Raw genomic sequence first — 14066 nt, 5'->3', positions numbered from 1 at the left:
GGTGTTGAATATGTGTTTTGTGCATGTATATTGTATAGCCCGGCCCACCTCCTAGTCTTTGTATAGTTGAGGTTATGGCCCACCTTGTACTCCATATATACGTGTGCTATGCACCGATCAATACATCGTGAAGCATTGCCAAAACATTCGTTTCCAACATTTATCCTTCCTGATGCAATGCACCGATGCACCATGATGATTTCCAAACCTGACTACTGATCATGCATAAGCTCTCTGCTGCTCTAGCATTATATGCACTAAGCAGAGATGCAATTAGCTTTTCATAATAAGAATTATCTTATCTGTTAATATAAAAACCAAGAGGAAATGACTGCTGCTAGGACTCAAGTCAGTGGAAAATCTGCATAAACAAGGCATCAATCTCTTCGGCTCTATTGCTCTTAACAAGTGTACAAATAAATGCTTTATACAAAAAAAATCGACATAGTAAAGAGATCTCTCATAGAAGGGAATGTACGAGTAGCAAAGCATTCTGCTTCACATCTAGCACAATCAAGAAATCAACAAAGAGCAAAAACATATGTCCAAGAGTCGCAGACAATGGCGATCTGGTCACACACATGATTAATCTTCCTCTGAACCGGATGAGGGACTGTAGTACGAACAATGGAGACTGAGATCGATCGACGATGTAGAGACAATGCGATAGCCAGGAGTCGCAGACAATGAAGGACATGATGACGATGGCCGCTCTCCATGCGTACACTGCTGCGAGTTCCACTGCCGCGTCCTGCAGCTCGCAATCATGCCTCCCTGCGCTCTCTCCTCGTCATTGCATAATTACACCGTCCTATCTTGTTCCTTGAACGGCCATACGGCACCCCGGGGACGTCAACTAAGCCAGAGCTGCAAGATGTGCGGGATTTCACCGGGGGCGTGGCGAGCGCGGTAGACACAAGAGCCAAGAAACTCGATCGTGGGTTCGATGGTGGTAGAATGAAGATTGACAAGGCGACTGTCATGGTAAATTATTTTGGGTTCTCAAGTAGGTAGGCACACATGGAAGGTACGAAAGGCCACATGATTGATGGAATCAATCTCAGTCATTTTGTACGGAATGTGTGATTAATGCGAGATCATGAAAGGAGCAAAAACTTTGGTACTACGGACGATTTTCACGGCGCGGACAAAAACAACAACATAAGTGGGAAATGAAACCTTACGGTTCTTTTATTATTATTTTTGCGAAAAAACTTTCAATCTATTCATCTTCAACCATGATAGTACAACTATAACATCAGAAATAATAAAAATTACATCCAGATTTGTAGAATACCTAACATCAGAAATAATAAAAATTACATCCAGATTTGTAGAATACCTAGTGACGACTACAAACACCGAAGGGTAATAGAGAAAATCCGATTGTGCAAGCTATCATGTTGGTCCCTTTTTAGAACACCTATGCAGCCACAGCAAAAAATTGTAGATTGAATTCAGCACATCCTCCTTTTAACTAAACGTTGGATCCTTCCTCGTTTTTATACGACTAAACTCTTACTCTAATGAAACTGCATGCTCTTATTTCAAATAACTGAAAATGCCATCAATTTTTTGAGGTGATCTTTCGGCACAGCAAAGCACCCTACTGCTTAGTACTCGTAGCATAAGCTAGCATGCGCTACCTGAAATTCTAAATCGAGGATCAAAATAATCACCTCGGGATTCTAGTAGATCTTTGTGCCTTGCAGCTAGGCTTCCTTCGAGTCCAATCCTGATGAACATTTTCTTGAATAATCTCTCAAATCCATGTTTTCTTTTCGTCTTCTTCTTTTAGATGGTGTTTCTTTTCTATTGATTTCTCTCATGTGCATTACATTTTGTCATGTGGTTTATAATTACACCCGACCTGTACACACCAGCATAGTTCTTGGCCATTTTGATCTTGGTCAATGTGACAAACTAGAGAGCAGTGAAGGTTCCATAGACAGCAAAAACAAGGCCAAAGAGAAGGAAACCGTAGTCCAGCAGGCGTCGCCACAAGCTCATCGAAGACCCCACAATGCTGAGATGGAAGGTGGTAGGCAGCACAAAAGCGAGCAGAGCACACACCGTGCTCCCGACGAAGGCGATGAAGGCCCCAAATGCAGGCACGTACGAGGCCACCACAGCAAGGATGGTCACCACCATGATGCGGCTTGCGTGCAAGGCTAACCAATTGGGGCCACCAACATTCTGTGAAAACTTCTGAAAGCACTGACTCGATCTGATTCTCGCCTCAACGATCTCATGGATCGGGTGCATCATGACCGGAAATGTGAATGCTAGTGCAATGCATAGGCCAATCTGTAAAATTTAAATCTTCCAACTGTTAGCTTGGTACAACCATCATTACTTCAGCAAATTCAAATCTGGTCACACCAAATAAGTTGCAAAAAGTGGACTAACCTTAACTGCAGAAGAAGACCAGCTGTTGGGAAGATTAAGTGTTACGATGTCCTTGGTGGCTTCACCATAAGCCAAGTATCCGCACACTCCAAAACACGCATAGACAAACATGATACATACAAGTGCTTGAGAAAGCACCCATTTGAATTTTTTCCGTTCCGCCATCGATGCTTCCAGTGCCAGAGTCATGCTGAACCCTTCAAAGCAGAAAAGTGCAACCCCAAAAGAGAAGGGTATCGCCCAAAGCCCATTAAAAGCACTTCTATCTGCAAATGGATGGTCGAAAAGCCGTATGTCCTCTTTGATAACTATGGCCATCGCTAGGACATTGCATGCATCTGCAAATATGCTGAAAGGTGAAAGGGAGGACAGCGAGCGAACGAAGGAGAGTGCAATTTGCATAGGCAGGAGGACGGCAAAGATGAAGCCGTCTGGTGACATGAACTGGGTAAGCATGGAGTGGAGATTCTGAGCAATGAATATCAGGTAAGCAACAGAACCGCCGGCTTGAGAAAGGAAGATGAGGATTTCTGTCGAGCACCGACCGATTGTCCCAAAACACTTCTGACCCAAATCCCCGTATGTGTAGAGAACATCACATGGCTCTTCTGTTTCTTCCTCTTCCAGTTTATCTCTACACTCCACCTTCAGATAGAAAATACACCAATTAAATTACACAGCTGAAAAATGGTAATGTATTCGTCAAAACTAAAGTTGAACAGTTTATAAGAGTAAAAGATTCGTCATAATGCACACACAAAAATTCACCATAAAAGTAGTGCCAATTGTTGTGAACTAAGCCAAATAAAGTTCTTAGGCTTAGTCCAACTGAAAGCATTGAGCATGCTCAACAAGCAACAGAAAACGTAGAATACACATGTCTAACCATTTAGGACCTGTTCAGAAAAATAAATAAATAACATTTGGCTCTCGGGGTCACATGACCGCTTAAAAAAACAAAAAAAATGCACTCATCCCAAAAAATTCAAAAGGAATCTCAAATGTAAATGACTCAATTTGAAGTTCTGAGAAAAACACAACAGATGGGTGAACTGTGGATAAATAACAAAGCAAAGTTTTCTTTCACAATGTGAAAACGCTATTTTAGCCTCTTTAGTTTTTTCTTAAACCCAGTTTGAATTCATCTTTACAAAAACTTGTTACATGACTCACTCTAATATAAAACTTTTTAACTCAGTTTTTGAAATTTTGGAATAAAGAGATCATGCGATCCCAAGAGCCAAAAATCCACTTGTAGGAAAATACCTCATTTATTTTTATTTTTGCACGCATGGCAAATAATCATGCTCATTAACATAAATTTACACGTTGATATTTCATCTCGTAGATACATGTATGAGTTTTTTTTGTATATATGCACATTATTGTTCTTTCAGAAACCAACTAAGGGTAAAATCGTCCAAGACATGATACTTTCGGGGGAACAAAATAGCATGCTATGACAAAATAGCGCAATCCTTAAAATCCACTATAGTGACCGTATATCACGTTGTAGCGAACGATTGTCCGCCGATTTCATTTAACGAGACATTGCTTAGAACCCTATAGCACGCTATTTTTTTCATTGGATACTTAAGGGGTTAAGCGAGCTCAATAAAAAAAGGTGAGAGAGGAACAGAGCCACACAAATAATTTGTGGGTAAACTGTATTTTCTGCACCACTAATGGCGATTGAGATCTTCAAATCATCATAATACTTGGAAGTTTAAGCACGAATGTCATCCAGTTTATCATGAACAGTTCACCCAATCTGCATATAGACAGAATGCATTGCAGCTCCAAATATATTATTTGGCTTAAACTCAGATAATCAGCGGGAGAGAAACAAAAGAGGAAGATGCAAAGCAAATTTGGGTAGATACTGACGAGGAGGAGCATGCAGTAGAGCGTTGCGCAGCCCGCGGCGGCGACTCCGAGGGTTCCCGCGAGCCAGCCGGCGGCGCGGAAGGCGTAGGGCAGGCCCAGCACCCCCGTGCCGACGATGGACACCACCACGTTTCCCAGCGTCTGCGCCCACGTCGCTCCGCCGCCGCGCCCGGATCCCTCGGCGGCGGCGCCCCCGTCCTCCCGCGCCAGCAGCGCCGCCGCCTTTGCCTCCGCCATCCCCCCCAGCAGCAATCGCGTACGTGTCGAGAGGGCAGAGATAAATTTGGCTTTCGGAGTTGTGTTTGGTGCGCGAGGCCGCGACACGTACGACTCACGAGGTTATATGTGCCGTGGTTTTGTCCTGGGCGCGTGAGTGAGTGGGACGTGTAAAGCGCACGAGGGAAGCACACATTTCCCTAAAAAAAAAAAGAAGCACACATGATTTTCTGTTGTGATTATATGAAGTTTATTTATGAGATGTGATTATACTCCTTCCGTTCTGAATTACTCGTCGCAGAAATGAATGTATCTAAATGTATTTTAATTCTAGATACATCCATTTCTGCAACGCGTAATTTAGAACGGAGGGTACTCAAGTTGAGATGGATGAAGTAGTATCAAAAGCGCACGAGGGAGGCACACGTGGATTTTCTGATTTGGCCTTTAGTTTGGTTGAGAGGGATATATACACTACTCCCTCTGTCCCAAAATATAAGAAGGTTTTTTACACTAGTATAGTGTAAAAAACGTTTTTATATTTTGGGACAGAGGGAGTAAGATGCACACATAGATTTTCGCATCTATTTTTTTATAGTATAAAAAGAGCTTCTTCTTATTTCCATTAACAAAAGGAGGCTGCTACGTGTCGGCGGGCAGATCTTTTTAAAAGGTCCACAACCTTGAGAGCCGTCGGATATGAGACAATCTAGTGGCCAAACGTTTTCTTCTACTTTGCAACAAAAATCTTGTTGCAGAAACATTCGCAACAGAGGTCATGTTGCAGAATATATTTTTGCAACATAGGTTGTGTTGCGGGATTTTTTTTGCAACATAGGTCGTGTCGCAGAAATTTTTTCTAGCTTCAATTTTTTTTGGCAACAACAGTGATGTTGTGGAAGAACTTTTTGCAACATAGGTAATGTTGCGGAAAAGTTTGCAACTGAAATGATGTGCAGACACATCGCCGCCGTTGCTTGCGTCGTGCGCGTCGCTGCCGACCGCAACAGAGCAGCAGCGCCATCGCTCCCGCTGTTGCAGAAGCATGTCGGCGAGTCGTGCCTCGCCTGAAAGTGATTTGAGGTGAACGTGCGCTAACGGTTCAGCGTAGGAGCCCCGCCCTGCTACAATACCTTTTGGAATCCCTTGCAATGGCGATCCTTGCAGCGGCGATTTGCAACATGGATGTGTCGTCGCCTGCTCTCTTACAACCACAGCGACTAGTTCGGCAGCGCAGATGAGGCTGGGTGATGTGAGGAAGGAGTGATGCAGATGGTGCTAGAAAGGAAAGGGGTAAGACTTGTGGATGTGCAGCGAGGAGATAGGGTTGAAAGGATAAGCGGTTTCGTGGGACTTGTGAGGACACGTGTCGTTTGCTCGAGGAGGTCAACGTCTCTGATGTTTATCCGCTGGCTGATCGCTATCATTTCCCTTAACAGAAACCACAATGTCTTCTTGCAAAAACTATAACAAGTAAGCATAAAGGGTGACCATGCATGACTAAGAGCATCTCCAGCCGTTCGCCCCCTCCCCTCAGGACGCATAAAAATCGCCCCCTGGGGGCGAGCCAGCGATACAATCGGCACTGGGGGCGGTTTTGCGCCCACTCGTCGCCCCCAGCTCGCCCCCAGCTCGCCCCCAGGCGCCGATATTGGCCCACTTTTCAGCCCCATTTCGGCAAATAAAGGGCCCATATGGGCGACAATAGGCCCATATTCGGCATGGTTCGCCGTTGTTCGGCGTTCAATTATCCACATAAATTTTTTTATCACATATTTCATCACAGAAATATCAAATACTTCAACAAAATAATACAACAACAAATAGTTCAATACAAATTATATAGTTCAACAAATAAAAACTCATATTTCATCACACGTCGCGCCCGGCGTCGCCCTTGAGCCTCCATAGGTGCTCTATCAGATCTTGCTGCAGTTGATGATGCACCTGTGGGTCTCGGATCTCCTGACGCATACTGAGATAGGCAGTCCAGGTTGCCGGTAGCTGGTGATCAACTTCGGCTAGAGGAACCTCCTGTAGTATGGTTCAGTGTCAAACACTGGGTCTTCTTGCTCGCTCTCGATGATCATGTTGTGCAAGATGACACAGCAAGTCATAATCTCCCACATTTGATCTTTCGACCAGGTCTGAGTGGGGTACCGGACAATAGCAAATCGAGATTGGAGCACACCAAATGCCCGCTCGACATCCTTCCTGCAAGCCTCCTAAACCTTCGCAAACCAGGAGTTCTTGCCTCCTGGCACAGGGTTTGAGATCGTCTTCACAAATGTCGACCATCTCGGATAGATGCCATCAGCTAGATAGTACCCCTTGTTGTAGTGCCGCCCATTGATCTCGAAGTTCACCGGAGGAGAATGACCTTCAACAAGCTTGTCAAAGACAGGAGAGCATTGCAGCACGTTGATGTCATTGTGAGTTCCTGGCATACCAAAGAAGGAATGCCAAATCCAGAGGTCCTGTGTGGCCACCGCCTCAAGTACCACACTGCAACCGCCTTTGACGCCTGTGTACATCCCCTGCCAAGAAAATGGGAAATTATTCCATTTCCAATGCATGCAGTCGATGCTTCCAAGCATCCCAGGAAATCCTCTTGCTACATTTTGTGCTAGGATCCGAGCAGTGTCTTCCGCATTGGGTGTTCTCAAGTATTGCGGTCCAAACACTGCCACCACAGCCCGACAGAACTTGTAGAAACACTCCATGCTGGTGGACTCGGCCATGCGCCCATAGTCGTCCAGTGAATCACCGGGAGCTCCGTATGCAAGCATCCTCATCGCTGTCGTGCACTTCTGGATCGAGGTGAATCCAAGTTTGCCGGTGCAATCCATCTTGCACTTGAAGTAGTTGTCAAACTCTCGGATGGAATTCACAATACTGAGGAAGAGCTTTCGGCTCATCCGATAACGGCGTCGAAATGTTTTGTCGCTGTGAAGTGGAGCATCGGCGAAGTAGTCGGACTAAAGCATGCAGTAGCCTTCGAGACGATGCCGGTTTATTACTTTCACCCGCCCCGGCGCCGAGCCACCTCGCCGCAGCTTTTCATTGCTCGCCAGCAGATGGGCGAGGGCGGCGAGCACCATCAAATGCTCTTCTTCCTGGACGTCGGCCTCGGCTTCCTCCTCCAGCAGCGCGGCGAGCGCTTCCTCGTCATCCGAGTCCATCGCCGAGGCAGGCAAATTGCCGAACACCTTGCGCCCGGTGGGCGTGCACCCGCCGAACTGCCCCTCCGCGGCCAGAAACGGCGACCGAAAATGCCCAGCTGTTGTTGGAGGGGCTGCCGCGGCAAACCTCTGCTATTTGTCTGGCGGGGAATGGCTATCTAGCGGTGAAGGGCGGCGAGCGGCGCCGGGATATAGCTAGTGGCGGCCGAGGGCGCGGGGGCTGGAAGGCGGGTCGAGGAAGAAAATCTTGACTTTTCGCCTGATGGTGTGGGCCAGCCGTGCTTTTCCCTTGCGCCGGAGCCCCCGATCGCCCCCCAGTGTGCCAGGTTCGTCCTGCGGCCGCCGGGCGGAAAAAAGGGCCGAACCGGCACTTTTCGTCGTCCTGGGGGTGCGACTGGGGCGTTTTTTTGGCGCCGGCACCAAAAAAGTGGCCTGGGGGCCTGTTGGGGGCGCGGCTGGAGATGCTCTAAGTGGTCGTCCGATGGTCTTGAAATCTCAATTAAATTTTTATTATGTTTGAGATGCTTTATACTTTCGGTGTGAAGGAAATATTCCCTAGAGGCAACAATAAAGTTGTTATTTTATATTTTCTTATTCGTGATAAAGGTTTATTCATGCTAGAATTGTATTAATCAGAAACCTAAATACATGTGTGAATATATAAACAAACACCGTGTCCCTAGTGAGCCTCTACTTGACTAGCTCATTGATCAAAGATGGTTAAGGTTTCCTAACCATGGACATGAGTTGTCATTTCATAACGGGATCACATCATTAGAAGAATGATGTGATGGACAAGACCCATCCGTTAGCCTAGCATTATGATCGTTCTATTTTATTGCTATTGCTTTCTTCGTGTCAAATACATATTCCTTTGACTACGAGATTATGCAACTCTCGGATACCGGAGGAATGCCTTGTGTCCTATCAAACGTCACAACGTAACCGGTTGATTATAAAGATGCTCTACAGGTATCTCCGAAGGTGTTTGTTGAGTTGGCATAGATCGAGATTAGGATTTTTCACTCCAAGTATCGGAGAGGTATCTCTGGGCCCTCTCGTTAATACACATCATAAGAAACCTTGCAACCAAAGTGACTAATGAGTTAGTTGCAGGATGATGTATAATAGAACGGGTAAAGAGACTTGCCGGGGTAATGAGATTGAACTAGGTATGAAGATACAGATAATCGAATCTCGGGCAAGTAATATACCATAGACAAAGGGAATAACGTATGTTGTCATAATGGTTCGACCGATAAAGATCTTCGTAGAATATGTAGGAGCCAATATAGGCATCCAGGTTTCGCTATTGGTTATTGACCGGGGAGGTGTCTCGGTCATGTCTACATAGTTCTCGAACCCGTGGGGTCTGCACGCTTAACGTTTGATGACGATTTTGTATTATATGAGTATGTGATTTGGTGACCGAATGTTGTTCGGAGTCCCGGATGAGATCATGGATATGAGGAGGAGTCTCTAAATGGTTGAGAAGTAAAGATCCATATATAGGATGATAGTATTCAGACAGCGGGAGTGTTTTGGGGGTACCGGGTCCTTATCGGGTCACCGGAAGGGTTCTGGGCACCTCCGGCAAAAGATATGGGCCTAGTGAGCCAAGAGGGGAAACGCACCAGCCACCGGGGCTGGTGTGCCCCCCATATGGGCCAAACTAGAGGAGAAGGACATCGGGGAAGGGAGAAGGAAAGGGGGGATTCGGCCTCCCCCTTCCTTCCCTCCTCCCTCCTCTTTCCTTCCCCCTTCGACAAATAAGGAGGGGGCGCCGGCCTAGGAGGAAGTAGGATTCAGTCCTACTTGGGGCACCTCCTGGCCTATCCCCTCTCCCTCCCACCTATATATATATGGGGGGCACCCCTAGCACACACCAGACAATTGCCTAGCCATGTGCGGCGCCCCCCTCCACCGTTTACGCCTCCGGTCATATTTTCGTAGTGCTTAGGCGAAGCCCTACGGAGATCACTTCACCATCACCATCACCATTCCGTCGTGCTGACGGAACTCATCTACTACCTCGATGTCTTGCTGGATCAAGAAGGCAAGGGACACCACCGAGCTGACCGTGTGCAGAACTCGAGGGTGTTGTACAATCGGTACTTGATCGGTCGGAGGTAGAAGAAGTTCGACTACATCAACCGCGTTGTCAAACGCTTCCACTTACGGTCTACGAGGGTACGTAGACACACTCTCCCCCTCGTTGTTATGCATCTCCATGGATAGATCATTGCTTGTGCATAGAATTTTTTTTGTTTTTCATGCAACGATTCCCAACAGTGGCATCATGAGCCAGGTCTATGCGTAGATGATATGCACGAGTAGAACACAAAGAGTTGTGGGCGGTGATAGTCATACTGCTTACCACCAACGTCTTATTTTGATTCTGCGGTATTGTGGGATGAAGCGGCCCGGACCAACCTTACATGTCAATGCACATGAGACCGGTTCCACTTACAGACATGCAACTAGTTTTGCATAAAGGTGGATGGCGGGTGTTTGTTTCTCCTAGTTTAGTTGAATCGAATTTGACTGTGGCCGGTCCTTGAAGAAGGTTAAAACAACAAAATTGATGAAACACCATTGTGGTTTGATGCGTAGGTAAGAACGGTTCTTGCTAGAAGCCCATAGTAGCCACGTAAAACTTGCAACAATAAAGTAGAGGACGTCTAACTTGTTTTTGCAGGGCATGTTGTGATGTGATATGGTCAAGACATGATGTGATATACATTATTGTATGAGATGATCATGTTTTGTAAAAGTTATCGGCAACCGGCAGGAGCCTTATGGTTGTCTCTTTATTGTATGAAATGCAAACGCCATGTAATTGCTTTACTTTATCACTATGCGTTACCGATAGTTGTAGAAGCAATAGTTGGCGAGACGACCACGACGCAACGATGGAGATCAAGGTGTCGAGCCGGTGATGATGGAGATCATGACGATGCTTTGGATATGGAGATCAAAAGCACGAGATGATGATGGCCATATCATGTCACATATTTTGATTGCATGTGATGTTTATCTTTTATGCATCTTATTTTGCTTAGTACGGCGATAGCATTATAAGATGATCCCTTCACTAAATTTCAAGGTAAAAGTGTTCTCCCTGAGTATGCATTGTTGCTACAGTTCATCATGTTGAGACACCACGAGATGATCGGGTGTGATAGACTCTACGTTCACATACAACGAGTGCAGGACAGTTTTGCACATGCAGAATACTTGGGTTGAAGTTGACGAGCCTAGCATGTATAGACATGGCCTCGGAACACTGGAGACCTAAAGGTCGAATGTGAATCTTGTAGTAGATATGATCAACATAGAGATGTTCACCACTGATGACTACCCCATCTCACGTGATGATCGGACATGTGGTAGTTGATTTGGATCATGTATCACTTAGATAACTTGAGGGATGTTTGTTTAAGTGGGAGTTCATTAGTAATTTGATTAATTGAACTTAAATTTATCATGAACTTAGTCTTAATAGTTTTTGCATATCTATGTTGTAGATCAATAGCTCGCGATATAGCTCCCCTATTTTTTGATATGTTCCTAGAGAAAACTAAGTTGAAAGTGGATAATAGCAATGATGCGGATTGGGTCCGTGATCTGAGGATTATCCTCATTGCTTCACAAAAGAATTATATCCTTGATGCACCGCTAGGTGACAGACCTATTGCAGGAGCAGATGCAGACGTTATGAATGTTTGACAAGCTCGGTATGATGACTACTTGATAGTTTAGTGCGCCATACGGCTTACAACCGGGACTTCAAAAACGTTTTGAACGCCATGGAGCATATGAGATGTTCCAAGAGATGAAATTGGTATTTCAGACTCATGCCCGTGTTAAGAGGTATGAGACCTCTGACAAGTACTTTGCCTACAAGATGGTGGAGAATAGCTCAGCCAGTGAGGATGTGCTCAGAATGTCTGGGTACTACAATAACTTGAATCAAGTGGGAGTTAATCTTCCAGATAAGATAGTGATTGACAGAGTTCTCTAGTCACTATCACCAAGCTACTAGAACTTCGTGATGAACTATAATATGCAAGGGATGACAAAAACGATTCCCGGGCTCTTCACGATGCTGAAACCGGCGAAGGTAGAAATCAAGAAAAAACATCAAGTGTTGATGGTTAACAAGACCACTAGTTTTAAGAAAAAGGGCAAAGGGAAAGAAAGGGAACTTCAACAAGAATGGCAAGCAAGTTGCTACTCACGTGAAGAAAGCCCAAAGCTGGACCCAAGCCTGAAACTGAGTGCTTCTACTGCAAAGGGAATGATCACTGGAAGCGGAACTGCCCCAAATACTTGGCAGATAAGAAGAATGGCAAAGTGAACAAAGGTATATTTGATATACGTGTTATTGATGTGTACTTTACTAGTGTTCGTAGCAACCCCTGAGTATTTGATACCAGTTCAGTTGCTCATATTAGTAACTCGAAACGGGAGTTGCATAATGAACAGAGACTAGTTAAGGACGAGGTGACAATGTGTGTTGGAGGTAATTCCAAGGTTGATACGATCACCATCGCACTCTCCCTCAACCTTCGGGATTAGTGTTGAACCTAAATAAATGTTATTTGGTGTCTGCGTTGAGCATGAATATGATTAGATCATGTTTATTGCAATAATGTTATTCATTTAAATCAGAGAATAATTGTTGTTCTATTTACATGAATAAAACCTTCTATGGTCATACACCTGATGTAAATGGTTTAAATCTCGATCGTAGTGATACACATATTCATAATATTGATGCCAAAAGATGCAAAGTTGATAATAATAGTGCAGCATACTACGACACTGCTGTTTTGGTCATATTTGTTGGGAAACATACCATGCAATTTCAAAAAAAATCCTACGCTCACGCAAGATCTATCTAGGAGATGCATAGCAACGAGAGGGGGAGAGTGTGTCTACGTACCCTCGTAGACCAAAATCAGAAGTGTTTGACAACGCGCTTGATGTAGTCGAACTTCTTCTAGCTCCGACCGATCAAGCACCGAACGCATGACACCTCCGAGTTATACACACATTCAGCGCGATGACGTCCCTCGCCTTCTTGATCCAGCAAGGTGTCGAGGAAGTAGATGAGTTCCGTCAACACGACGGCGTGGTGATGGTGCAGTGATCCGCACAGGGCTTTGCCTAAGCACCGCGAGAATATGACCGGGGGTGTAAACTGTGGAGGGGGGCGCCACACACGGCTAACAATTGATGTTGTTGTGTCCTAGGCGCCCCCTCCTCATATATATAGGTGGGAGGGAGAGGGGAGATGCCAAGGGGCACCCCAAGTGCTGGCCGCCGGACCCCTTGAGGCTTCCCTGCCCTGCGCCCCCCCGCCATATTTGACGGATGGGGAAGGAAAGAAGGGGGAGAGAGAAGGAAGTGTGAATCCTAATCCACACTTGCCTTTCTCCCTTCCCCTTTCCTTCTCCATCCTTGGCCAGCCCATATGTGGGGTGCACCAGCCCCTTGTGGCTGGTGTGTTCCCCTGTTGGCCCATAATGCCCATATCTTTTGCCGGGGGTGTCCGAAACCCCTTCCGGTGACCCGATAAGTACCTGGTACCCCCACGAAACACTTTCGGTGTCCGAATACTATCATCCTATATATCAATCTTTACCTCTCGACCATTTCGAGACTCCTCGTCATGTCCGTGTTCTCATCCGGGACTCCGAACAACATTCGGTCACCAAATCACATAACTCATATAATACTAAATCGTCATCGAACGTTAACCGTGCGGACCCTACGGGTTCGAGAACTATGTAGACATGACCGAGACACCTCTTCGGTCAATAACCAATAGCGGAACCTGGATGCTCATATTGGCTCCTACATATTCTACGAAGATCTTTATCGGTCGAACCATTATGATAACATACATTATTCCCTTTGTCATCGGTATGTTACTTGCCCGAGCTTCGATCGCCGGTATCTTCATACCTAGTTCAATCTCCTTACCGGAAAGTCTATTTACTCGTTCCGTAATACATCATCCTGCAACTAACTCATTAGTAACTTTGCTTGCAAGGCTTCTTATGATGTGCATTACCGAGAGGGCCCAGAGATACCTCTCCGATACTCGGAGTGACAAATCCCAATCTCGATCTGTGACGCCCAGATAATTAAGCTACAGTAACTCCACGCTAAAGATGCCAAGTCAGCATGCTTACTAAGCTAATTGCCCTATGATTGAAAACGAATTCAAATTCAAAATTAAATTTCAAGTCAACGTTATACTTTTCAAAAAAATGCAAACAAAATAGTTAAGGCCTTTCGAAAATAATCTAAAACTCTGTGGATAGTTCCACAATATTACAAAGTATTTATGAGACAAGTTTC

At 45.4% G+C, this 14066-nt stretch overlaps 1 protein-coding gene across 1 annotated transcript; it reads right to left on the bottom strand.

Annotated features, from left to right (window-relative positions):
• Window positions 1-1873: 1873 nt before the first annotated feature.
• On the bottom strand, window positions 1874-4595 carry LOC125555987 (amino acid transporter ANT1-like). Its single transcript, XM_048718791.1, has 3 exons — window positions 4297-4595; window positions 2410-3054; window positions 1874-2307 (listed from the first exon to the last, which is right to left on the bottom strand). Exons 1-3 carry the CDS (start codon window positions 4531-4533, stop codon window positions 1924-1926), a joined length of 1266 nt encoding a protein of 421 aa, XP_048574748.1. The 5' UTR covers window positions 4534-4595; the 3' UTR covers window positions 1874-1923.
• Window positions 4596-14066: the final 9471 nt, after the last annotated feature.

The sequence above is a fragment of the Triticum urartu genome, chromosome 5 (genome assembly GCF_003073215.2).
Source record: "Triticum urartu cultivar G1812 chromosome 5, Tu2.1, whole genome shotgun sequence".
NCBI classification, from domain to species: Eukaryota; Viridiplantae; Streptophyta; class Magnoliopsida; order Poales; family Poaceae; genus Triticum; species Triticum urartu.
This window is presented reverse-complemented; position numbering and strand designations above follow the sequence as displayed.

What these genes read in the sequence shown, in the direction of transcription:
- LOC125555987 (XM_048718791.1), bottom strand. Translation starts at nt 4,533, where the DNA reads ATGGCGGAGGCAAAGGCGGCGGCGCTGCTGGCGCGGGAGGACGGGGGC. An exon ending in TCTACTGCATGCTCCTCCTC is followed by an intron (nt 3,055 to 4,296) that starts GTCAGTATCTAC and finishes TTCTATCTGAAG; the next exon opens with GTGGAGTGTAGAGATAAACT. An exon ending in GGTCTTCTTCTGCAGTTAAG is followed by an intron (nt 2,308 to 2,409) that starts GTTAGTCCACTT and finishes TAAATTTTACAG; the next exon opens with ATTGGCCTATGCATTGCACT.